General features: G+C 45.1%; 1 protein-coding gene across 1 annotated transcript in view; it reads left to right on the forward strand.

The window, feature by feature from the left end:
* The window catches only part of LOC309543397 (cholesterol 24-hydroxylase-like), an 84,811-nt gene that overhangs the window by 34,708 nt on the left and 23,661 nt on the right, over nucleotides 1–26,442 (forward strand). The window contains exons 5-9 of the mRNA XM_082242873.1: nucleotides 2,888–2,974; nucleotides 4,423–4,561; nucleotides 8,085–8,198; nucleotides 20,146–20,302; nucleotides 22,749–22,811. Of these exons, the coding sequence (XP_082098999.1) occupies nucleotides 2,888–2,974; nucleotides 4,423–4,561; nucleotides 8,085–8,198; nucleotides 20,146–20,302; nucleotides 22,749–22,811 (560 nt within the window). The remainder of the gene's footprint in view (nucleotides 1–2,887; nucleotides 2,975–4,422; nucleotides 4,562–8,084; nucleotides 8,199–20,145; nucleotides 20,303–22,748; nucleotides 22,812–26,442) is intronic.

The raw sequence follows: 26,442 nt of genomic DNA on the forward strand, positions 1-26,442 counted from the left end.
AACAGAAACAAATGTGCATCCAAATTCATAGGTGACGGTGAACCGTGCCAGGGGACCCCACACCAAAGATCAATAAATGCGCTCACCGGAGGGTATGGACCCAAAATACCCTATAGTATATGGGCCATACAAGCTGGTATTGCTGTATACTTCCAAGAAAAGGCTGGAACACCGGATAATCAGGAAGGTAGCCAGAGCGTCTCAAATGGAAGCCGTGGATCTCTCACAGTCCTACATGGAGGAACAAGCCAGGGCCGGTGCTTCCACTAGGCAGACTAGGCAGCCGCCTAGGGAGCATTGCCACCTAGGGGTGCAGCCAGGAGTCAGCACTCTCTCTCCATCATGAATGATTATTGTGAGCTGAGGGGAGAGGCGGCGGTGTCTTGGGCAGTGGTGGAACTATCAGGCCCTGGCTTTCCACCACTGTTGGAGGGGCCCCAAGAGGCAGGAATGGAGCCCACCAGAGTACTGCCTGCATGATGATGATCCTCTTCAGCTGGAGCTGAACGGTCTTAATCCCAGGCAGGAAGTAACTCTCTGTTACTGAGCTGGTAGGCAGCCGTTCATTTCCCTGGGTTGGTATTAAGCAGGGAGTGGAGGAGAGCTGAACCTGAGCCGGAGCTCGGCACTGGAGGGCGGAACCTTTACTTGGGCAGAAGCGACGAGGCACCGGAAGGATCTGAGGAGGTTGGTGATGGACATGCGGAGCTCTCTGACTGCTGCTTTTCCATCCACCAGGAGCCGGTTGGAGCTGTGGTGAGTACTGTGGTCCAGGAGAGGAGCGTCCTGGGAGAAGGAATCAGCAGGATCACTCTGAAGGAGGGCAGAGTGCGGGCCACTCTCTTCATACCGGGTGGGCCATGGGGAATCAGAGTCACCAGGTGTGACATGGAGGATAGGGGTCACCTGGTGTAACAGGAGTTCGGGGTCACCGGGTGTGCCATGAGGAATTGGGGTCCCTGGGTGTGCCATGGGGGATTGGGGTCCCCAAGTGTGACACGGAGGAACATCAGGGTCCCCAGGTGTGACATGGAGAAATATCAGGGTCCCCAACTGTGACATGGAAAAACATCAGGGTCTGACATAGAGGAACATTGGGGTCACTGAGTATGACAGCATGACATGGAGGAACACGGGGGTCCCTGGGTGTGACATGGAGGAACATCAGGGTCAGTGGGTATGACAGCATGACATGGAGGAATATTGGGGTCCAAGGGTGTGACATTGAAAAACATCAAAGTCCCTGGGTGTGACACAGAGGGACATTAAGGTCCCTGAGTGTGACATGGAGCAATATGGGAGGTCACTGGGTATGAAAGCATAACATGGAGGAACCATCGGATCAGGGTCACTGGGTATGACATAGAGGAGTTTTTAACCCCTTCCCTTTTTTTGGGGGGTGGGCACAAGTAGCTGGTCTTGCCTAGGGCATAAAATAGTCTAGCACCTGCCCTGGAACAAGCCAGACAAAACCGACATAGTGTAAAACTGCTAAAACTTTAATGGTTAAAAAGCAAAGAAACACTTACAAGCATCCAGTAGACATAGGCATCAGTTTCTGTATTATAGGAACGTCATTTATGCCATCAGTTTCTGTATTATATGCCTTTGTCTACTGGATGCTTGTAAGTGTTTCTTTGCCTTTTAACCATTAAAGTTTTAGCAGTTTTACACTATGTCGTTTTTGTCTGGCTTGTTCCTCCATGTATGACTGTGAGAGATCCACGGCTTCCATTTGAGACGCTCTGGCTACCTTCCTGATTATCCGTTGTTCCAGCCTTTTCTTGGAAGTATACAGCAATACCAGCTTGTATGGCCCATATACTATAGGGTATTTTGGGTCCATACCCTCCGGTGAGCGCATTTATTGATCTTTGGTGTGGGGTCCCCTGGCACGGTTCACCGTCGCCTATGAATTTGGATGCACATTTGTTTCTGTTTTCACTTGGGACTCATTTCATGAACTTTTTATCTTTTATATGTGGCAACACATCTGATCATTATTAGTCACGTTTTGTTACAGATATGATACATCTGATCACTTTATGTATGTCTACTTATTTACACATGGTTACATATGTATCTATTTGGTTTAGCGCTGCATTTTTTTTATTTAATTTATTCACATCATACAATCCAGCCAAACACCATCCAGATCAGTAAATGTTCATTCTATAGTATGTCTGTGGGTGCTTTTTCTTGGGGAATGTAGCTTAGAAAATGGCATTGGAATGGACGCATACAGTATGTCTTCAGTTCCAGTTGGTGCTGGGGCCATGATAGGCAAATGTTAAAATAGGGAGTATAAAAAACCCTTTGGTATGCTGAAGACTTGGCTCTTACTACAACATAGGAAACTCCAACTACTATGACTGACATTGTCATGTTTGCATATTTAACTAACCTTACGGTAGCAAAACCTGGGATACTGTTAATTCCCAAGGTCCGCGTTTTGTCTGACCACTTTCTGGGTGGGTGTGCCCAAATCATCCCCACTTTATGGGTTGGCCCCATCCAGACTCTGCCCCTAAATATGCAAGTGCCTACTTCTCAGGCCCACTTTATGGGTCGGTCCCTCCCAGACACCGCCTGTAAGTATGCAGTGACCACTCATCTGGCTCACATTATGGGTTGGTCCTGCCCAGACACCGCCTCTAAGTATGCGGTGGTTGCCCATTTGTGGCCCTGATCCCCCTTTGTTTAATGCCTTTTAGGTTACGAAGAATGGGTAGTACCTCAAATAAGGTTGATGTTGCGATCCCAGGACATGCCTTGGGATTCAGAATTTGTGAGACTGTCGTGGCCAATGCATGACAGTTGGTATGTATGTGTTTGCTATTACAAATCCTGGGATACATATGTGTTCCCCGTTTTCTCTGCTCTGCAGGTTCATGGGGAAAGGACTGCTGACAGATCCAGACCACCAGCATTGGTATAAACAGCGACGTATCATGGACCCTGCATTCAGCCACACGTGAGTCTAATCAAAGATAAGGCCTATAAATTCCACAGGACAAGATGAGTGCCGGTGTAGAATTTTATTCGTTCCTAAAGAATGTTTTTACTTTTTCTGTAAATGTATACAACACCTTCTCTATAATAATTCCAAAAGTTCCAGGTTTTAATGCTCTCATTTGTCCCTATGGCCTTCACATTTTTCCTGTGTGTTGGTGTGCAGGCCACTCATGCTGAGTATTGTCTTTTCTACCTTCTTTCCCAACACCGTAAACTGCTCAGTAATCAAGTTAATTATTTTTCATACGCCATAAATAAATCGCTATAGCTTGTTTATCAGTGACTTTTACAGCTTTAAAGAGGCTTTTGCCAAGAGAAAGTTAACACTTTTTAAATATAAAAGTTGAAAATTATAGTCCTCATAATAAATATATAATATATAATAATAAATCCTACGTCCAGCCAACCTTTTTCCTATTTATTACAGAGGCATCTTCTAAAATTAGAATATCATCAAAAAGTTAATTTATTTCAGTAATTCAATTCAAAAAGTGAAAACTCATATTTTATATAGATGTGTTACACACAGAGTGATAGATTTCAAGCATTTCTTTCTTTTATTTTTGATGATTATGGCTTACAGCTAGTGACACCCCAAAATTCAGTATCTCAGAAAATTTGAATATTACATAAGACCAATTAAAAAAAGGATTTTTAATACAGAAATGTTGGCTTAGTGAAAAGTCTGTCCAATATTTGGTTTGGGGCCCCATTTGCATAAATTATTGCATCAATGCGGCGTGGCATGGAGGCGATCAGCCTGTGGCACTGCTCAGGTGTTATGGAAGTCCAGGTTTCTTTGATAGCAGCCTTCAGCTTATCCGCATTGTTGGGTCTGGTGTCTCTCATCTTCCTCTTGGCAATACTCCACAGATTCTCTATGGGGTTTAGGTCAGGCCAGTTTGCTGGCCAATCAAGCACAGTCATACCATGATCATGTGACCAGGTATTGGTAGTTTTGGCAGTGTGGGCATCTCTATAAAGCTGGTTAGCAGAGGGAAGAATGAAGTGCTCTAGAATTGGGGAAGGCCAAATTACTGGAATTAATGCCCATGTGAGCACCTTCAGCAACTGACAGATTGTGAGAGAGAGAGGGGGAGAAGGGGAACTGCCTGCACCATAAAGTTTTTCCAGGCCTCTCATTGAACTGATGGGGCCTGGGCACCATATATGAGGACCAGTGCTACCCCTTGTTGGTGGCCCTGTAGATGTTAATGTGATAACAACTGTCAACATACAGTTTCTGTTTTGCAGTAGCAAAATTATTTAATGGCCAGTGTAGCCCCAGCCTTCAGAGTAGGTTCTCATGTTTGCCTGCAGTTCTGTAGTAAATAAATGGTACTTTGCACCTGATGGCTTATATTAAAAATTGCAATATTTTTACAGAACGTCTGATTTTTCTCTCAGGTATCTAATGCAGATGGTGGAAGTATTTAATGAAAAGGCTGAGCAGCTAATGGAACAACTGGAAGAGAAGGCAGATGGGAAGCAGCATGTGAGCATGCATGCAATGATCAACCGTGTCACACTGGACGTCATCACTAAGGTAAGTCTGGATCTATATATGTATGATCTGTCCCCTTAATCTTCTAAGGAGCTACATATTTCAGCATGCTTTCAACAGCTGAAGAGACATAAATCGCCCAACCTTTTTCCTGAGCCCCCTTCAATTCATTCTGTTCCAGTGTTACTGTGGCTGTTTTTAGGGGGCCACTAACGACCAATGTAAGAGGACACCTCTCCACCATCACCAATGTAAGGAGTCACTACTCCACTAACCACCAATGTAAGGGGACACCTCTCCACCATCACCAATGTAAGGAGTCACTTCTCTACTGCCACCAATGTAAGGGGAGACTTCAACCCTGACTACCAATGTAAAGGGTAACCTCTCCACTGACCACCAGTGTAAGGGGTCTCTTCTGAACTACCATCAGTGTAAGGGTACACTGCAACTCTAACCACCAATGTAAGGGGTCACTTCTCTACTACCATCAATGTGAGGGGACACTTCAATTCGGACTACCAATGTAAGGGGTCACCTCTCCACTGACTACCAATGTAAGGGGTCACTTCTCTACTACCATCAATGTGAGGGGACACTTCAATTCGGACTACCAATGTAAGGGGTCACCTCTCCACTACCACCAGTGTAAGGGGACACTTCAATTCTGACTACCAGTGTATGGGGACACTTCAACTCTGACTTGGTAGTTGGAGTTGAAGTGTCCCCTGTCACTTCTCCACTGACCACCAATGTAAGAGGACACTTCAACTTTGAAGGGGGTCACATTTACATTGACTGCCAAAGGGAACATCTTCACTTTCACTGCCAATGAAAGGGAGAATTGCTAAAACTGACTGTCAGTTTAACAGGGGCCCTTAACTGACTACCAATCGGCAGGGTAGAGGGGACTTGTATATTGACTACCAATGTAAGGAGGAATGACTTCTATACTGACCACCACTGTAAGGAGGTGCTTCCCAAATGATCACCAAAATAAATGGGACCAGTGCTGATCACCAATTTAGGAAATAGTTTTTCTCGCGTATAATAGGACGTAACGCTTGTCACTTTTCTGGCAATTTATTATTTAATTTAGTGCTTATCACTGATCTGCTCTGGGTGTGAAATATTCTAGGTATACCACATTATTTTATTTAAAAGGTTCTACAATGAATTAGGGTTGAAACAACTAATCGATTAATCGATTATAATCGTCAACTAATCGATTATGAAAATAGTTGTCAACTATTTTCGTAATCGATTAATCGTCAGCCGATTAGTTGTCCTTCATACAGAATGCATTATTTGTTTACATATCAGAAAATACAGTGCAACCCACATACAGCTCAGTAAACCATCCATACATGTCAGTAGATGACAGAACTTGTGAATGTGTGAGGAGCAATGCCTCATGGGAAATGTAGTCCTGGGCAAGAGAAGGAACCAAGTGATTCTAAAGGCAGAGGTTTTTAAACCTTGCTATAGGGACACTCTGTACAGTACTATACTTTGCTTCTTCCTATAGGGGCACTCTGTACAGTACTATACTTTGCTGCTTCCTATAGGGGCACTTTGAAGGCAGAAGGGGCTGGAAGTGCCATGGGGGGGGGGGGGGGTAGAAGAGGAGAATCAGTGCTGCTCTGTGAAAAATCATTACACAGAGAGGATAAGTATTACAAGATTGTTAAAAAGAAAAGAATCCAACGTTTACAATCACTGGAAGGGCTCTGTGCTGGGAAGATCAGCATCTGAACCCAGAGAAGGTGGAGGCCGATAGACTAGAGGTGATATAAGGCATTACATTTACATTTAAAGTAAAAGTTTATTAGTATTGTGCATTATACTGTATTTAAAATTATTATATCCATGAAAAAAAAAAGTCTCAGCTTTTAGTACTACTTTAATATATAAATGTTATTTCCCCCCCCCCCCCCCTCCACCCTTCATATACCTTTATGTCTGACTCCCAGTTAAAATATCCTGCATATCCGACTTCTGGGCATATTTTTTATATATACATACACATGAAAAAAAAAAAAAAAGCATGCTGCTGCTAAAGGTATTCTGCTTCCCATACATGTATTGGATTTTTGGACAAAAATATTTGCATCTATATTTGTTCAAAAATGATTTGTATATTTGTTGAATGGACGAGTGTTGTTTGAAAATTCCACTTGCTTTTAACAATAAATTTTAAAATGAATAAAACTTCTGAGCAAAAACCACATCCACTATTTGAAGATTTGTTTGATCGAGAAGTTTTCTATTCTGCTCCTTCAAATTTTCCTGTCACTGTGGTTGACACCGGACACCAATATACACTAATGGTTAGAAAAATCGGATGAATGTTTTTAAAAATTTTCTAAAAAAAATTTAGTTTGTGTATTACCAGCAAAAGTGACAGCAGACGCAGGTGGCTTGTATCAAACTACCTGCCTATTAATAAGGGAGTCTATCATGATTATATACAAATCCGGTCTGAAAATTTGCAAAAGTGTTTTAGGTCTTTTAAAAATATTGATCTCTGAGTCTGATATGTACCACATTTAAACCTCTAATACATATATCTGTTTCAGAGTGGATTAATTAAATATCCAACTATATAGCTGGATAGTTATATTTACCACTACATATAGATACTCAAGAATATTAACTAAATTATACACACTTTTTTTTTTTTAGGGTTTTATCCGATTAGTCGATTAATCGAAGCAATAATCGGCCAACTAATCGATTATGAAAATAATCGTTAGTTGCAGCCCTACAATGAATGTATCATGAGTAGTTCTGCTCAAATACCTACCTGTTCTATTTATTGGACTCAAAATCAGCACAAACACTGTTCATGGTAATGGTGTCAAAATCTGGGTGTGCTCTTAAGCTGTCTGGAAGTCTGCCATAGCCCTGTATATGAGGTCTGAGTTGATCTGAAGGATCTTAAACATGTGCCTTGTCCAGCCACCATTTTGGCTGGTAATCCATGTCACTTTGGTAACAATACTTTGCTAAACAATAAACCAGCTCTTTTTATAATATACCATAACCGTTTTCTAATTTAACAATGTAAAAAGACGCCCACATGTAATTATACAGTATGTGCATGATGACTTCTATACACAAATAATTATGACCTCTGTGTAGCTTATAGTACATTTTTTTTGCACTAAATTTAGTGCCCTTACACATCGCAGATGTTTAGTTCTAGCTTTTCAATTTGCCAAGTTTTGGGGAATTTAGCTTTTTCCTGAACACCAACTGCAACCCTAATTATAAGATGTAGAAAAATTCCTTTTTAGCAGTGGTTTTCTGAGATCTGGTCATTATTTAAAAGATTCCTCCAAGGTAAAAGGTCGAGAAACGCTGACCTAGTTGTTAGCTTCATACATTTTCGGGGAAGAGCTGGCTCTTCTGAAAATGGCTGAAAATCTGGATCCCTTTCCAGCCTCTTATTATAGACCGTCCCTTTAAGGTACAAGTTGAGTTGTTTTCCGAATATGTTTTTTTCACATGAAATTATATTTTTTATGACCAGACCATAATCCGGATAATTCTTCCTGAATAGGTGGCTTTCGGCATGGATCTCGGTTTGGTGGAGGGAAACAAGACTGTATTTCCAGAAGCCATTTCCACAGTTCTGAAGGGAATGATTCATTATCTCCAAAACCCATTCATGAAGGTAGGAAATTCCTGTCTGTCTGCAGTTTTTTATATGTCTTATTTTTATTTTTTTATCTTTCCAATGTTCATCCAGAAGAAAGGGGTGTTTAAAATGAACATTCAGAATCTGCTGGGGGGGGGCGTGGTTTGGACATGGCCGACTAGAGACGTGCTTCTCCTGATTTCCTGGCCGTCTCCCGCCAATCCCAGCTTAATCTGCTCTGTCTTATCGCTATGCTCACTACCAAAAAGCGCAAAACGAGGAGCTCAACTAAGAAGACTCGTCTCTCCAGGTCTGAAGGGGAGATTCTTAGTTTATTTCCCGCTTCTCTAACTTCATCTCCGGAGACCATGATGGTGGACCCACGCAGCGCCCTATCTGAGGCTTTGGTGCGTGATGGCCTTCCGGCCTCCCCTGCAGTCTCTCACTCTTCTGAAGCTTACTCAGAAACTCCTGCGGTGCTCCAGTCGGATTTCTCCTCATGTCCCCTGACTCTACAGATGGATACTGAGCTGCGCACACTCCTTCGGGCCCTCCCGACCAAGTCAGATATCAAGGAGATGACCTTATCTGGCCGGCTGATAGCGGGGGAGTCCTCCTTGACGCCTCTGGAGGAGCGGGTGTCTGCACTGGAGCCCCTTCACGGTTCTCATCTCAAGGCCGAGTTGGCACTGCAGCTACGTATGGAGGACTTGGAGGACCAGAGCTGGCGCAGCAATGTGCGGTTCCGAGGTCTTCCGGAGCCCACTGGAGCGGACGACTTACTGGTATCAGCAACAGCGATCTTCCACAAGATCTTAGGTGAGGCGCTTCCGGAACAGCTGAACTATGATCGGATCCACAGAGATTTGGGACTCAGATCGCCCGATCCGAACAGACCACGCAATGTGATCTGCCGGATACACCACTATGTCCACAAGGAAGCTATCCTGCGTGGAGCGTGGGAGGCTGGCAAGGTGGACTTCGATGGTGCCCACATCAGGATTCTGCCAGATCTCTTCAAGCCTTGACCCTGCATACCCCACGAGACCTTCTTGCACTCTTTCTGTTCCTGGACGCAGAGCCCATCCAGATCCCGAACTGGCTAGAGTTTCTACTTGGGCAGATGAACCGCCTGAACCACTCTACTGCAGAGGGGACTAAGCAACCTGCTCCCCAAAGAGCCCAGAGGAGACCCCAGAACTGTGCCAACTGAGAACCAGCGTGAGTCATAACCTCTACGTTCCTTCCCCGCCAGCACATCTGCTTGGCTGTCCCTATGGATCTACTGTTTGCTGGAGCCGATTGCTCCCCCGTACCTATAGTGACGAGTTCTGCCCATACTTTCCGCTTGGATCTGACATACTGTCTTTATTTTTGTGTTGGCCTTGCTCTTATGAACTTATTGCTCCCTGGCTAGCATCTGTATTGACGGACGTAGTCCCCTCGCACTGTCGCGCAACTGGGTTGCCCCCCACCATTCTGTTGTTTTTTGACATGCTCTGCTGCAGGGATTGATTTTGTAATATACATGGCCTCGAGAGGGGCCTGTGAGAGCTTCGTGTAGCTTACTGATATGACGTGACCTTGTGTATGTCTTCATGCTGTCCTTGCAGGTGGGTTGGGGGGCCTCTGCGGCGCTGGGGTCGTCTGGCTCCCCCCCGGTTCATCCAAGGTGGGGGGGTTGGGCGGGTCCCGGTGTGGCAGACGTTGTTGTGTGGGAGGGGGGTGACTCTGTTGATCGCAGGCTTGTTGAGCTTGGACTACCGTATGTCTGGAGGGGTGATCATGTCTGGATCTGTCGAGGCTATTGGGGGGAGGCAAGTGGACGCCCCTGCTGGGGTGTTACCCCACCAACATATCAATAACATGTGAACTGGATAACTTGTTTCCCCTGCCCGCTTGCAGGCCCATATCTCTCTCCCCTGTTTGTGGGGGGGGGGGGGGGGGCTGATGGGTCGCGAGACAAGCCACTAGATTGCTGAGCAGAAATGTGTTACTTGTTTATTTTATGCCTGGCACACTGCTTCTCGGATACCAGGTTCCTTTGAGTTTCCTTATAACTGTTGTTCTTGTGTTCCTCCAGGGGTGGTTCTTCTAGACTATCTCTGATCCCAGCTGGGATGGTGGGGACGGGCCGGGAGGTCTGCTCGGTGGCCTTCTTCCAACCGTTCCCCCACATAGGCCGATACACTGTATTGTGGCTAGACCGCATTGTGTATCTTGCAAATCCTATTTGCACTTTTTAGTTCGGAGGTGGCCTGGACGATCGTTCGGCGGTCCTCGTCTCCCTCCCTCTCTTGACTTCCTTTCTTGCCGCCTTTCTATCTCTCCCCTACTTCCTAACTTACTCTCCTTCCCTTACTTCTCCTACTTCTCTTCTCCTTCTCTAACCCCCCCCCCCTTTTTTTTTCTTTTCCTTTGTCTCCCCGAGCTGGCAATGTTGGACGCAAAAACTGTTTCTCTAAATGTGAAGGGTCTTAATACGCCGGAGAAACGGCGGATCCTCTTGAACGAATTCTTGAAAAACTCTCATGCTAATATTGCTTTTATCCAGGAAACCCATTTTAGGGGTGACGGAATCCCCATTTTGAAAAACAGATTCTTCCCTATTGCATATCACTCGACTAATGATGAAGCCAAATCTAAAGGTGTCACGATTTTGTTGGCTGGCAGCCTCTCGTGGACCTCCAAGCCTACTCTCTGTGATCCCAATGGCCGATTCTTATTCGATAAAGGTCCGATTGGTGGAGTGCAGGTGACCCTTGCTACTACGTATGCTCCTAATAGTCAGCAAGAAGTCTTCATTACCCAAGCCGTTAATACCCTCTTAGACTTTGCTGAAGGGCAATTGATTTTAGGCGGAGACTTTAGTGTCGCCCTCCTACCATTATTGATACTTGGGTCGGCCTCTTTCATACTGCGCATAGTCTCATCCAATGGGCGGAAGCTAGGGTTACCTAAGCAGATTTTGCAGGAATTCGGTCAGTTCTTCTACTTCTTGTATAACCTCTCAAACACTCCGCCTTCTCAAGAAGAAATGGATGATTATATACACATGCCTAAATTGTTTGCTGTGGTTAGCGCGACTCTAGATAATCCTATTGCCCTGGAGGAGATACAAAGGGTCGTTGGTGAGATGCAATCGGGGAAAGCCCCTGGACCAGATGGCTTTACTCTTCAATACTAACTTTTACTTTTTAATACTGAACTTTTTCAACTCCGTGGGTAAAGATACGGTATTTCCCACGGACACACTGGCAGCACATCTCCGTCATCCCGACCCTACCTTTTGTGGCAGCTATAGACCTATCTTGCTCTTAAATATTGATTTGAAAATATTCACCAAACTTTTGGCATCTCGATTCGCCTGTCATCTCACAGTAGTGCATCTCGATCAGGTTGGTTTTATACCCGGTAGGGAGGCTAGGGACAATACTACTAAAGTCCTTAATTTAATCCACTCAGTTAATGAAATCCACACCCCGTGCATTTTTTTTAAGCACCGACGCCGAGTTCTTTCCGATGCTTTCAAAATTAGAAACCGAAGGAGGCAGGAGACTCATTTTTTCGCTATCTCTAGAACCTTTCTTATGCAGAATTTGACTTGACCCGGACGTTCAGGGCATATCCATTGGGGAAAGTCAATGTAAAATTTCTGCATACGCCGATGACCTCCTCTTCACTTTGACAAATCCAGTGGTTTCTCTCCCAAATCTTTTATGGGAATTTGATTGATATGGTGCCCTCTCTAACTTAAAGATTAATTTTAACAAATCTGAAGCCATGAGGGTGGGGATCACCCCCATCTACAGGGGAATCTCCGCTTGAGCTTTAATTTTAAATGGACAGAGTCAGCGCTGAAGTATTTGGGAAAATTTATTCCCCCCAATCTGTCCAGGGTGTACGATCTCAACTTCCCTCCTCTGTTAGCTGCCACTCGCGCCCTGTTGGAAAATTGGCACGTAGGTCTACACTCCTGATTTGGTAGGTGCAACTTGCTCGCGATGAGTATACTCCAAAAACACTTATATTTACTAAGAGCGCTCCCAATCAGAATGCCTCCTCATTATTTAAAGCAAGTACATTCCCTCTTTTGGAGCTTTGTTTGGGCAAATAAAAAGCCCCCACTCTCGCGTTTGCTCCTGACCTTACCAAAAGACCAGAGGGGCTTGGCCCACCCCGACATCTTGAAATATTACCAAGCGACCCATCTCTCAGCAGGGTAATTGATTGGAGTTGCCATCATGACCTTAAACAATGGATACGCATAGAACTGACACAAACGGCTATCCCATTGAAGACCGCGTTGTGGTGCTATCCTCATCTGCCTACGAAACTGAAACGTCACCCTATTCTGGGGACCACGATACGGATTGGCTACGAAGTTGCTGTGCAACATTTGCTCATGTCCTTGACATCTCCCTTGCTCCCTATTATTGACAATCCCCATTTCCCTCCGGGTCTCTGTTCCCCCACACTTCTGGCTTTGGTACTTCGGGCAGTGGCCAGGCCTCTCAGTTCCTTTGCTCAGGTAAATGGCCCTCTATTGAGGGACTAATAAAACTCCCATTTTGGCAAGCTATGCAGCTACATCACTTCCTACATTCAAATCCCCAACCCTGGAAATTTTGCTCGACAACTGACCACCTTTTGAGGACTACTGCTCTGCGGGAATTCTACAGCAAACTCTTTCCAAAACTTACAGCTTGCTTTTTTCTCAGATCGCCTTTCAGGACAGCACCTGGAGAGAGCGCAGCTCCACCCAATCCACAGGAAACACTGCAAATAAAAACTCCTCCTCTTCCACCATGCCTCAGTCATTTGTGTTTCCTCCGCCATGGTGGAAGCATTGCAGGAGCTATGTGGAAGGGCTGCACTCTCTCCAGGGGGAGAGAAGGATTTGTTGCCCAGTTTTTTGTTTGCTGTTTCAGCATGGAGACCATCCCAGCTCCCCTCCCTGGAGTGTCAAAGGGGGTATGCTCCGGAGCCTCTCACCTCGTTCGCTCAGGGGAGCTGAAACCCATCGGAGGATCCGGTCCGGGGGTCAGAGGTCCGCGCTTCAGCCAGTCGGCGGGCGGGGAGCCGCTTTTGGCATTCGACTCTCCCGCACTTTCGGACTCTGATCCCGGGGACGCGCGGCGTCACTTCCGGTGGACGGGACTTCCGGTGGGGGCGTGGCGGCGTTTTCTCCAACCGCAATACACGCAGGGGTCAGAGGCAGGTCACGAGGTCAGCGCTTCCGCTTCCGGTCCACAGAGGAGGACGCGGGAAGCGGTATTTAAATGGAGAGATCTGCCAGCAAGCTGCGCTTTTCAACGACATGGAGGAAAAGTCTGCAGCGACGGTGGAAGCAGGCACCGCCAGCGCCGGCCAAGCTCAGGTAGGAGAGGTGCAGTGGTGCCTCTTTTTTCTTTACTGTGTGAGCTTTTATTGTGGGGTTTCTTCCTTCCTCCTTTGGAGCCTGCCCTGTAGACTGAGTAACTGTTCCCAGTCTAACAGGATATATATGCATCTGGGAGTCTTTTCTTCTGATCCTTTTTGGTGTGGGTCACGATTTTCTCCCTTGCAAGAAATCACTAGGTGGTGGTTTTCTTTTATTAGTGGTTATTGAGCTTTCATGGTGGCTTTTTCTTTACTAGGTTAAAGCCACAGTGAAGACAAGAGCCCCAGCATCAAGGAAATGCCCTTCATGCAAGAATCCACTCAGAGATTCCTGGGTGAAGCCACTTTGTAAAACATGTATTGCTGACCTTGTGAAGGAAGAGTCTAGTCAGCAGAATAATGAATTCATCATTTAAAGAACTCACAGACACCCTGTCCTCAGTTCGTTCCCTGTTATCCAGGACGCCACAAGTTCTATCAGATTCCCAACAAACGGGTGGTACATCTTCCCAGCCGTCTACTTATAAGTCTGCAGTGTCAAGCGATTCAGAAGATGAGGGGGAGAGTGCTCTCTGTTCCATCAGGGATTCAGAGGAGGAAGAGAAGGAAGAGGTGGCTAGTTCTTCCAGATACAAATTATCCTTGGAAGAGGTTGATGAGTTGCTGAAAGCGATTTACACCACGTTGGAAATCGCAGAAGAAAAGGTGCAAGTTTCACTTCATGACAGAATGTACCAGGGCCTTGAACAGATAAAGCGCAGGGTTTTTCCTGTTCATAAAGTCCTTACTGAATCTATTGAAAAAGAGTGGAAGGACCCAGAGAGGGCCCCTTTTTTCTCTAAATCCCTAAGAAGGAGATTTCCGTTTGAAGAGGATACGGCGCACCTATGGAACAAGAAGCCCAGAGTGGATGCTGCTTTTTCTCAGGTGTCTCGCCGCACGGATTTGGCGTTCGAAGACATGGGTGTTCTGAAAGACGCCATGGATAAAAGGGCAGATTCTCTCCTTAAAAAGGCTTGGGACTCCTCTACGTCCAGCCTTAAGCCGGCCATGGCCTCCACGGTGGTAGCCAGAAATCTTGAGTGCTGGCTCGAACAACTTAAAGGGCATGTGGAGGCTGGAACAGCAAGGAAAGATCTCCTGGATTAATTTCCGCTGCTCCTAAAGGCAGTAAAATATATGGCCGATGCTTCTGCTGAGTCTATCAAAATGTCTGCCAGGTCAGCAGCCCTCGTCAACTCTGCCAGGAGGGCGGTCTGGTTGAAAACCTGGACAGGTGATTCAGCTTCTAAGGGGAAACTCTGTGGTTTACCTTTTGCCGGTGACTTGCTTTTCGGGCCTGAATTGGAAGCAATTCTTGACAGAACGGCGGATAAGAAGAAGGCCTTTCCGTAAAAAAAGAAATCGCCTCCTAAGAAGAGATTTCGTTCTGTTCAACAAACCAACAGAGGTCGTGAACAAGATCAGAGATCAAGATGGACCTCCCATAAAGGCAAAGGGAAAGGTGGAGTCCTCTTTAGACCACCTGACCAGGCCAATAAAAGCAAGTGACAACAGTCTTCCAGTGGGAGGAAGGCTGTTATTGTTCCTCCCACGTTGGGAAGAGGTATCCGCAAGCCCCTTTGTAAAGAATATAGTGGCTCAAGGATACAAACTGGAGTTTTCGGAGACACCTCCAAGCAGATTCCATGTTACTCCCCTTCCAAGGGATCCGGAAGAGGCTTCCTCAATGATGTCTCTTTTACAAGAGCTGATTCAACAGGAAGTGATTATCCAAGTCCCCGAGGGGCAACAAGGCCGTGGGTTTTATTCTCAGATCTTTCTAGTGAAAAAACCCTCAGGCAAGTACCGAATGATCCTAAATTTGAAAATCCTAAACAGATCAATTCGATACAAGCACTTCAGGATGGACACCATTTATTCAGTGACCAAACTGTTGTCCCCAAACTGTTTCATGGCATCCTTGGATCTGAGGGACGCTTACTTGCACATCCCAATAAATCAGGAGTGCCAGAAATTCCTAAGGCTGGCGGTCAATCTCGGGGAATCGGTCTGGCATCTGCAGTTCAGGGCCCTCCCCTTTGGCCTCTCATCTTCTCCAAGGGTGTTTACCAAGGTAATGGCGGATGCCCTAGAGCCATTAAGGCTGAGGGGTATTTCAATCGTCCCTTACCTGGACGATCTGCTAATTTTTGCAGAGTCCAAGAGCCAGGCGTTGGTACACCTTCAGGAGACTCAGGACCACCTAGAGAGTCTGGGGTGGCTCATGAATTTGGAGAAATCCAGCTTGATTCCATCTCGGCAGATAAAATTTCTGGGATACAGAATAGATTCGGTCCTCCAGAAGGTGTTTCTACCTCAAGAAAAGATCGGGAAGACAGAACGCAGTTGCTCGATTACAAACCAATCATCAGGTTACTGTCAGGTCGGCCATGGCAGCTTTGGGCTTGCTCACAGCCGCTATCCCTGCAGTACAGTGGGCAAGACTGCATTCCCGTCTTCTCCAGAGAGACATTCTGCAGAGTTGGTCATACCCGGAACATCTGGAGAAATCCATCAGAATCTCCACGAAAGCAAAGAGATCTCTGTGGTGGTGGAGGAATTCCAGAAATCTGGAAGAAGGTCTGCAATGGATTTTCCAGACGAACAAACGTCTGACGACGGATGCCAGTTCGTGGGGTTGGGGAGCCCACCTGGAAGGCCGGACGATGCAAGGGACATGGTCCAAAGCAGAGTCCAGGAAATCATCCAACTGGCGGGAGTTGAAAGCCATCCTTTTGGGTCTTTGGTCCTTTCAACAGACAGTCAGGGGCCATCATGTGCAGTTCTGTCGGACAACATGACAGCAGTGGCCTACGTGTCAAAGCAAGGAGGCACAAGAAGCAGACAGCTATCAGATCTGGCAATACAGCTACTCTCCTGGGCGGAGAAAAATCTAGCCTCTCTGACAGCGGTGCATCTGAAGGGGTCACAAAACCTTCTAGCAGATCTGCTGAGCAGGAAAAAGGTGTTGGAATCAGAATGGAGTCTGAATCAAGAAGTATTCATGCAGATCGTGGAAGTCTGGGGTCTTCCCCAAATAGATTTGTTCGCTTGTCAACAGAACAACAAAGTCCAAAGATTCTTTTCCCTACACAGGGAGGATCAGGACTGGGGCTTGGATGCTCTAGCCCATCCATGGGACTTCCGTTTGTCTTACGCGTTCCCTCCATTCCAACTGATTCCGTTGGTTCTCAAAAAGTTCAGGGAAGAAAAGACCAACTTGATTCTGATTACACCTTACTGGCCAAAGAGACCTTGGTTCGCCCTCCTGCTGAATCTTGCCTCAGAACCTCCCTGGAAACTTCCGTACAGGAGAGATCTTTTGACACAGGGGAACCTAGTGTACCCAGAACTGGACCGCTTACAACTGACAGCGTGGTTACTGAAGAAGACATCTTGAGAGCCAGAGGCCTGTCAGAAAAAGTTATCTCCACCCTTCTCTCCAGCAGGAAGAAGGTGACTAGGGATATTTACTTGAAAGTCTGGAGAAAATACAACTTTTGGTGTTCCAGCAAAAATTTTGAATTGAAAAATTTAATTTCAGTGCTTGAGTTCCTCCATGAGGGAATGGAGAAAGGACTAGCAGCAAGTACTTTAAAGACGCAAGTAGCGGCACTTTCAGTTTTTTTCGAAAAGACTTTGTCCCAAGAGACTCTAATCATTCGTTTTTTCAAGGCATTAGCCCGCAACAGGCCAATAGCCCTTAAAGTATTTCCCAAATGGGATTTGACCATTGTGTTACAAGGTTTGACAAAGTTTTCTTTTGAACCTTTAAAAGAGGCTTCCCTGAAGAATTTAATTTTGAAGACTATCTTTTTGATAGCAATAACCTCGGCCAGGAGGATCAGTGAGATCCAGGCCCTCTCAATTTCAGACCCTTTTTTGACAATTTTTGCAGATCGAGTAGTCCTAAGAACGGACCCAGCCTTTCTTCCAAAGATTGCTTCATCTTTTCATAGATCACAAGAAATTGTCTTACCAACTTTCTCCTCAACTCCTAGTAATACTCGGGAAGAATCCTTTCATACCTTGGATGTGAGGAGATGCTTACTTCAGTTCCTCCTGGTAACTAAGGAATTTAGAAAGACAAATGCATTATTTGTCATCTTCTCAGGGTCCCGTATAGGAGAAAAAGCATCAAAGAGCACTTTAGGCAGATGGGCAATTGAACAGGCTTATGTAGCTCAAGGAGAAGAACCTCCAGAAGGCATCTTGGCGCATTCTACAAGGTCTGTGGCAACCTCATGGGCTGAAAGGGCCGGTGCTTCGCCTGATCAAATCTGCAAGGCAGCTACCTGGTCCAGCTATTCAACCTTTATTAGACATTACAGGTTGGACTTGTTGTCAGCTCAGGATCAAGCCTTTGGCAGAAAAGTTCTGCAGGCAGTGGTCCCACCCTAAGTGTAAGTTACTCGCTTATCCTCTCCAGGTGCTGTCCTGAAAGGCGATCTGAGAAAACCTTAGTTACTTACCGGTGACGGTATTTCTAGGAGCCTTTCAGGACAGCAGCAGCTACCCCCCCTTGGTTTTGTTTATAATATAATTTGTAAATGTTTAACCTGTGGTAGTTTATGTTTTCCAGCATGTCGGAGGCTACTCTATGACTGAGGCATGGTGGAAGAGGAGGAGTTTTTATTTGCAGTGTTTCCTGTGGATTGGGTGGAGCTGCGCTCTCTCCAGGTGCTGTCCTGAAAGGCTCCTAGAAATACCGTCACCGGTAAGTAACTAAGGTTTTTTTTCACGCTGGAACAACCCTCCCTCTCACACATCAAAACATGGGAGTCCGATCTGCAACGCACCTTTTCTGCAGTCCAAATACGGAATATCATTAAACTCTCCCTTAGATCTTCCATCTGCACGAAAATACAGGAAACGAATTTCAAACTTCTAGCTAGATGGTATCTCACTCTCCACCAATTACACAAATTCTACCCCAGCACCTCTGACTGTTGCTGGAGGTGTCGGGGGGGGGGGGGGGGGGGGGGACCGCGGGACACTGCTTCATATTTTTTGGGACTGCCCTAAATTTCGGAAATATTGGTCTGATGTTAGAACTATTACTCAGAAGTTCACTGACCATACAATACCTGATGATCCGGCCTTCTTCCTCCTTCACATCTCTGATATTCCTGTGAGACACTACAAAAAGTCCATCCTTCGGCATGTGTTAAATGCCGCGAAAGCTTGTATTCCTTCCCCTGTGGAAAGATCAATGCCCACCTACCATTGCACACTGGCTCCATAAGGTGGAAGATGTTAAAATGGAGGATTTGGTACTTACTGCGCAACACAAACGTGAGCAATATCATAAAACTTGGGAATTATGGAATTTATTCATTCTCTCAGATGAGGGCATTGCGTTGCTGAACGCATAAAACTCGAGTCAAAGGGCTGGGGACGTCTGTCTGGTCGGGTCTAGATGTCTGCCCCTCATCGCCAGCTCCCAAACATATCACTGCCTCTCCTCCCCCCTGAATAATATCTTTATTGATTCATGGCCCAGGATATCACCACTCACTCTACTTCCCCTTCCCTCCCATATCCCCCCCCCCTTTTTTTTCTTTCTTCTCTCTCTCTCCCTCTTTCTTTCGCTCTCTCTATTTCCTCCTTCACTCTGTTTCTATATAAAATAGTTAAAAGGAGTAGGCGGCTCCACACCTCTTTAGGAGTGGATTACCTCCTAGGATATGTATGGAAACGTTATATATCTTTTGGGGGGACCAGTGTACAAAGCAAGGTCCATAAAGACATGGATGAGTGAGTTTGGGGTGGAAGAACTTGACTGGCCTGCACAGAGTCCTGACCTCAACCTGATAGAACACCTTTGGGATGAATTAAGAGTAGAGACTGTGAGCCAGGCCTTCTCACCCACATCAGTGCCTGACCTCACAAATGCACTTCTGGAAGAATGGTCAAACATTCCCATAGACACACTCCTAAACCCTGTGGACAGCCTTCCCAGAAGAGTTAAAGCTAGTATAGCTGCAAAGGGTGGGCCAACTCAATATTGAACCCTACGGACTAAGACTGGGATGACAATAAAGGTCATGTGCATGTAATTGCGGGTGTCCCACAACTTTTGACAAAATAGTGTATATCATATTTACTACTACGGTTACTTCCTGGTTTCTTGCCTAGGCCAATTATGTCATACATCACAGGCATCTTCAGGAGGGGAGAGAGGGTTCTCAGCTCAGCCCGTGACTGAGCTAAGGGCAGGTTGATTCCAGGAAGTAAATACTGCATGAATCATCTTGCCTTACTTAAAGATGGCCACTGCTAGCTAGAAATGCCAGGGGGTGTTTTTCAAAATCATTTCTCAGAAAAATAAATCATGGAGACATGGATGGATGGAGGAGTTTGCTTTGAATATTAAAAATTAATTATTTAGCATTTTTTGGTATGAGGTGCTCACATGCAGTGCAGTTCCACTTTAAGCGAAGTGATGGTTTGGCCCCCACAGAGCCCTGATCTCAACATCATGGAGTCTGTCTGGGATTACATAAAGAGACATGAGCGTTATGTACATAGTAAAGGTGTTGACCTCCTCTACCCGCAGTTCATGCCCAAGCACTGGGCGTTCATTAAGGAAGTTGAGGAGAGCGCAGAGCTGCTGCGGAAGGTCGGGCAGGAATGTATCATGCAGAGGAAACAAGCCATGCTGAATGGAGAGGAGCTACCCAAGGATATCCTCACCAAAATTCTCCAAGTTGCTGGTATGTGACAATTATCATGAAATGAAGAGTACTTCCTCCTGTAAGGAAAAAGATGCCAGCATTATCTATAAAGAATATGAATACATTACAGGACAGTTGTTTGATAATGTAATGGATTCTTAGGGTTTGGAAGGCAGTATATGAGGTCAGGCAATTGATAAGACAAGAACTGTCAGAATTCAGACCTTTTGCCACATTTCAGGCTTCAAACATAAGGCTCGGTTCACATTTATGCGATGCGGGAATGCTGCGAATATGCAGCGTGATCCCGCATCGCATCCGCACATCTGGCAGTTCACACTGCCATATGCGATACGCAGGGGGTGTCAATTAAATGTTAACGACACCCCCAGTTTGATCACATATCGCAGTGCGATCTGACAGTTTGCACAGAATCGGATCGCACAAGTGTGAACCACTGTGCGATCCGATCCTGAGGCGGCTAAAAAAATGCCTCCTGTGCGTGTTTGCTGCGGATGCGCTGCGAATTCAGCCATGAGATATAAAACTGTATTTTTTTTGTGAAGAATCAACAACAAGTGGGACACAATCATGAAGTGGAACGAAATTTATTGGATATTTCAAACTTTTTTAACAAATAAAAAACTGAAAAATTGGGCGTGCAAAATTATTCAGCCCCCTTAAGTTAATACTTTGTAGCGCCACCTTTTGCTGCGATTACAGCTGTAAGTCGCTTGGGTTACGTCTCTATCAGTTTTGCACATCGAGAGACTGAAATGTTTGCCCATTCCTTCTTGCAAAACAGCTCGAGCTCAGTGAGGTTGGATGGAGAACGTTTGTGAACAGCAGTTTTCAGTTCTTTCCACAGATTCTCGATTGGATTCAGGTCTGGACTTTGACTTGGCCATTCTAACACCTGGATATGTTTATTTGTGAACCATTCCATTGAAGATTTTGCTTTATGTTTTGGATCATTGTCTTGTTGGAAGACAAATCTCCGTCCCAGTCTCAGGTCTTTTGCAGACTCCATCAGGTTTTCTTCCAGAATGGTCCTGTATTTGGCTCCATCCATCTTCCCATCAATTTTAACCATCTTCCCTGTCCCTGCTGAAGAAAAGCAGGCCCAAACCATGATGCTGCCACCACCATGTATGACAGTGGGGATGGTGTGTTCAGGGTGATGAGCTGTGTTGCTTTTACGCCAAACATAACGTTTTGCATTGTTGCCAAAAAGTTTGATTTTGGTTTCATCTGACCAGAGCACCTTCTTCCACATGTTTGGTGTCTCCCAGGTGGCTTGTGGCAAACTTTAAACAACACTTTTTATGGATATCTTTAAGAAATGGCTTTCTTCTTGCCACTCTTCCATAAAGGGCAGATTTGTGCAGTATACCACTGATTGTTGTCCTATGGACAGAGTCTCCCACCTCAGCTGTAGATCTCTGCAGTTCATCCAGAGTGATCATGGGCCTCTTGGCTGCATCTCTGATCAGTCTTCTCCTTGTATGAGCTGAAAGTTTAGAGGGACGGCCAGGTCTTCGTAGATTTGCAGTGGTCTGATACTCCTTCCATTTCAATATTATCGCTTGCACAGTGCTCCTTGGGATGTTTAAAGCTTGGAAAATCTTTTTGTATCCAAATCCGGCTTTAAACTTCTCCACAACAGTATCTCGGACCTGCCTGGTGTGTTCCTTGTTCTTCATGATGCTCTCTGCGCTTTAAACGGACCTCTGAGACTATCACAGTGAAGGTGCATTTATACGGAGACTTGATTACACACAGGTGGATTCTATTTATCATCATTAGTCATTTAGGTCAACATTGGATCATTCAGAGATCCTCACTGAACTTCTGGAGAGAGTTTGAAAATAAGGGGGCTGAATAATTTTGCACACCCAATTTTTAAGTTTTTTATTTGTTAAAGTTTGAAATATCCAATAAATTTCATTCCACTTCATGATTGTGTCCCACTTGTTGTTGATTCTTCACAAAAAATTACAGTTTTATATCTTTATGTTTGAAGCCTGAAATGTGGCAAAAGGTCGCAAGGTTTAAGGGGGCCGAATACTTTCGCAAGTCCCTGTGTGTGTGTGTGTGTGTGTGTGTGTGTGTGTGTGTATATGTGTATATATATATATATATATATATATATATATTTATTTATAGATTTTTTTTCAAAATGTTTGGTCTTTATAGCAAAAAAAAAAAAAAAAATCAAATATCACTAAAAAAAAGCTCTATTTGTAGGGAGGAAAAATGATTTGCGTTGCATGACCACGCAATTGCCAGTTAATGCAACGTAGTGCCAAAGAGCAAAAATGGCCTGGTCATGAAGGGAGTAGATCTTCTGAAGGGCAAGTGTGTAAATCTGGTCAGTTTATATAAAAACCATCATTGTTCTGTGATAAAAGCTGCATTCAGAATACAGAGAATTCTTTCTGATGATGGATGTGTGCAATCTTTATCCTCTCCTCTTTGTATTCAGAGCAGGACGGCGGCTTGGACGATGAGATCATGCTGGACAATTTCATCACATTCTTCATTGCCGGTAAGTAGATGAGATGTAAGCCAATCCGCCTCATACCTTTCCAGCACTTGGAGAGCCTCATTTATCTCTATGAAATGCTGTCCTTGTGTTGTTCGTCTTGTAATTTTTCCAGTATGGGTGAGACAATGGGAGAACCAGCTTTAGTGGTTGGTGTTAGAAGATCAAATCTTATTTCAGACATTGATGAATGAGATTCTGCCTTTCATTGCTATTGAAGGTGGTTCTCTTTTCTATACGCAGTAGCCAGGGGAGCCCAAATCTTTAACATTAGCATATAAGCACTTTCAAAATGTCTTTACCAAAGCTGAACTCCAACTTTCTTTTCACTAGAACTGAATGGAATAATCAGTCCCAGCATAGATCGTACCTCTGTACCATGTTGCTCTGTTGAGCGTTTAGTTGAGGCTTTGTGCCATGTGACAGTCTGGACGTAGACTTGAGGGCCTTACAGCCACTTCATGCTTCATCTCTAGCCTAGAACACACCCTTCTGTAGTCTTTCATGCTTCATCTCTAGCCTAGAACACACTCCTCTGAAGTCTTTCATGCTTCATCTCTAGCCTAGAACACACCCTTCTGTAGTCTTTCATGCATCATCTCTAGCCTAGAACACACCCTTCTGTAGTATTTCATGCGTCATCTCTAGCCTAGAACACATCCTTCTGTAGTATTTCATGCTTCATCTCTAGCCTAGAACACACCCTTCTGTAGTCTTTCATGCTTCATCTCTAGCCTAGAACACACCCTTCTTTAGTCTTTCATGCTTCATCTCTTGCCTAGAACACACCCTTCTGTAGTCTTTCAGAGTCTACACATGATGTACCTTCCTTCATAGCTCTAAAAGTGGGTGGGATGCAATTCATCCTAATTAACATTCAGTCCTGCCCAGTCACACCTACAGGAGGAGTCAAAACCTCCCCATCTGCTGACTCTAGCCTCTGGAGTGGTCCCCTTCCTGGCAGACCCCTGGGCAAGTTCCTCTGTACTCATGGACACTGTTTTTCCAGAGTCACCGTTGCCTCCAAACTCCACCAGTCAGCCTCCACTGGGCCTCTGGGTTCAGCTACACTTTCTGGTTCACCAGGCCGACTGCCTGTGACCACCTTCCAGAGCTTCAGAAGAGGAGACAGACATCACCCTCCTTCTGGGACTTGGCTTCCCACCCAAAGACCCCCCTTTCACATGTGCCCTTGGCTTTTATAGCATATCCCAGGATGCACCAATTGTCTGTGCCAACCCACTGAGACAGCTACAAAAGCCTGTGAGTCACTGACTGGGTTTTCTCCACTGTCCAACAGGCCTCCCAATTGGACACAGTGGGGACACTCCCTCAGCCCAGATCAATCACACATTGAACAGGCCTAACGAACGGATCCTGCTCCCTGTGAAGCAGATTTAGCCTGCTGCTCTGCTGTTAAGCAGACAGAGCCAAAAACTATTCTGTCTATCTAGCACCTGACTAGGAGGGTGCTACATAAATAATAGAGATAAGCCCAGGAGGTGCCATGCCCCTCTTTGGACATAACGTACAGTGTGCCTTCACTTTTTATAAAGGAGCCAAATTCCTGCAATTCAGCATTATGCTCAAATCCTGGACTGTTGTCATGGTAGGACCCTCCCAAACATTAACATTTTACAAATTAAGTAAGAACTTGCACATGCAGTACTTACAATTACAGCAGACTATTTCTGCTATCTTGGAACATTTTTGTAGCCTAACCAACCTCTAGACCTCCAAATGCCTCTCTGTAGAATACAGGGGACAAACCGTCTTCATGCTCAACAAAAAGAGATTTGAAGGTTCTAGGGAACACAACATAACATACAGTATATAACATTTTACTCCAAAGTTATTCTAACAAGTGAAATTATTGTATAAAGAACCTAACATTGGCATATAGGCACTGTAAAAGGTAATTAAAGCGGAAGTACAGATTAATACTTTAAATTCTCCCCTGCAATCATTAATGTAAGCTGAGTTCAGCCTTGTGTGTCAAAATGAAAAAAATCCCAGTTTTTCTACCTTTATTTTGCAGTATTCAGTGCTGTCACATGACTTCAGTTCCTCTTCCTGATGAGTCCAAGAGCAGCAAGTGGGTGTGGTTACTGAAAGCTAGTGACATCACTTCCAGGGAGGGGCACTGTTCCTGTGTAAGCCAGTGGGCGTATACAGAATGGGAGGAGCTGATTATAGGTTCCCGCCCAGTATTCTCTCATCAGTAAGGATGCACTGTACATCCTAATTCATGAGACAATTAAGAAATAATTTACACAGGATGGGGAGGGGGGGGGGGGGGCATATACAGTATAGCTGTGCTGGGCTTTGAATGAAGACTCCCATAGGAGAAGGAAGCTTGACACGTGGGGGGGGGGGGGGTCAGTATAGCTGGAAGTGCTCAGGGGTCTCAGCTCACAGTCTACATTCATCCTAGTACAAACAACCACACTAAGTCTACGTTTCCATTAGTGCGACTAATCAATGACCCCCGTTCCCATCTATGCAACTTTGAAAATCAGCGACCTTAAAAAGGTACCTGCACTACTTTGATGCAACTTTGATCCAGAGAGTGTAAAGTTGGATCAAAGCTGCATCAAAGTCACACTCTAAATTGCAGGACATAGACTAAAGCGCCTCCTGTAGCTTGGATCTCAGTACTACTTGTCTTGCAGTAACACTAGTGCGACTTGTCATGCGACTTTCAACACACAGTCTTATGACAAGTCACAGCCCATTGATCTTAATGGCATTCGTTCCCATCTATGCCACTTTGAAAATCAGGTATCTGCACTACTTTGATGCAAGTTTTGAGGCGACTTTGATCCACAGAGTGTAGAGTTGGATCAATGTCACACTCCAGCCTAGTAACTACATTTCCACTAGTGCGACTCTTAAGTTGTGCGATCTAGAATGCGACTTTGCAGCTTTGATCCAACTTTACACTTTCTGGATCAAAGTCGCATGACAAGTCACACTAGTGGAAATGGAACCTAAAACTCATTACTTACATATAATGAGCAATAGAAATTGATCGATATCCTTCTAGACGTTCAGAAATGTTCCTTTGTACCTTATTTCTTTCATATATTGCGCCGGTTGTGACCCCCCTCCCCGCCCTCTCAGGAGAAGCTGCTAGCCTAAATGAGGCTATGGAGACAGGAGATCATGTTCTGTGAAGGATAGGAGGGATGGGGGCGGGGCTAGGCATGCCTGTCTAAGAAAGACCGACAACATTTTCAGAAAAGACAGCTTAGCATATTCACATAAAGGGAGATAGCATTGTCAGTGAAGTACAGGAAGAAGCAGATTGTTTAATGTAGAAAAAGACTTTCTAAGCTACACAAGCAGCTAGCCAGAAAATGAATAATATCAACGATAAAAATATTTACCATACTATTAATAGGAAAAATTTAATTTTTGTCTCAAGTTTCCCTTTAACCACTTACAACCTAGCATGGTACATTTATTGCAGCAGGTGCAGGTTTAACCACGTATATACACTATATTACCAAAAGTATTGGGACGCGAAAACTTTAATGGCATCCCAGTCTTAGTCCGTAGAGTTCAATATTGAGTTGGCCCTCCCTTTGCAGCTATAACAGCTTCAACTCTTCTGGGAAGGCTGTCCACAAGG

The sequence above is a fragment of the Pelophylax lessonae genome (genome assembly GCF_965119305.1).
Source record: "Pelophylax lessonae genome assembly, chromosome: 13".
NCBI lineage: Eukaryota > Metazoa > Chordata > Amphibia > Anura > Ranidae > Pelophylax > Pelophylax lessonae.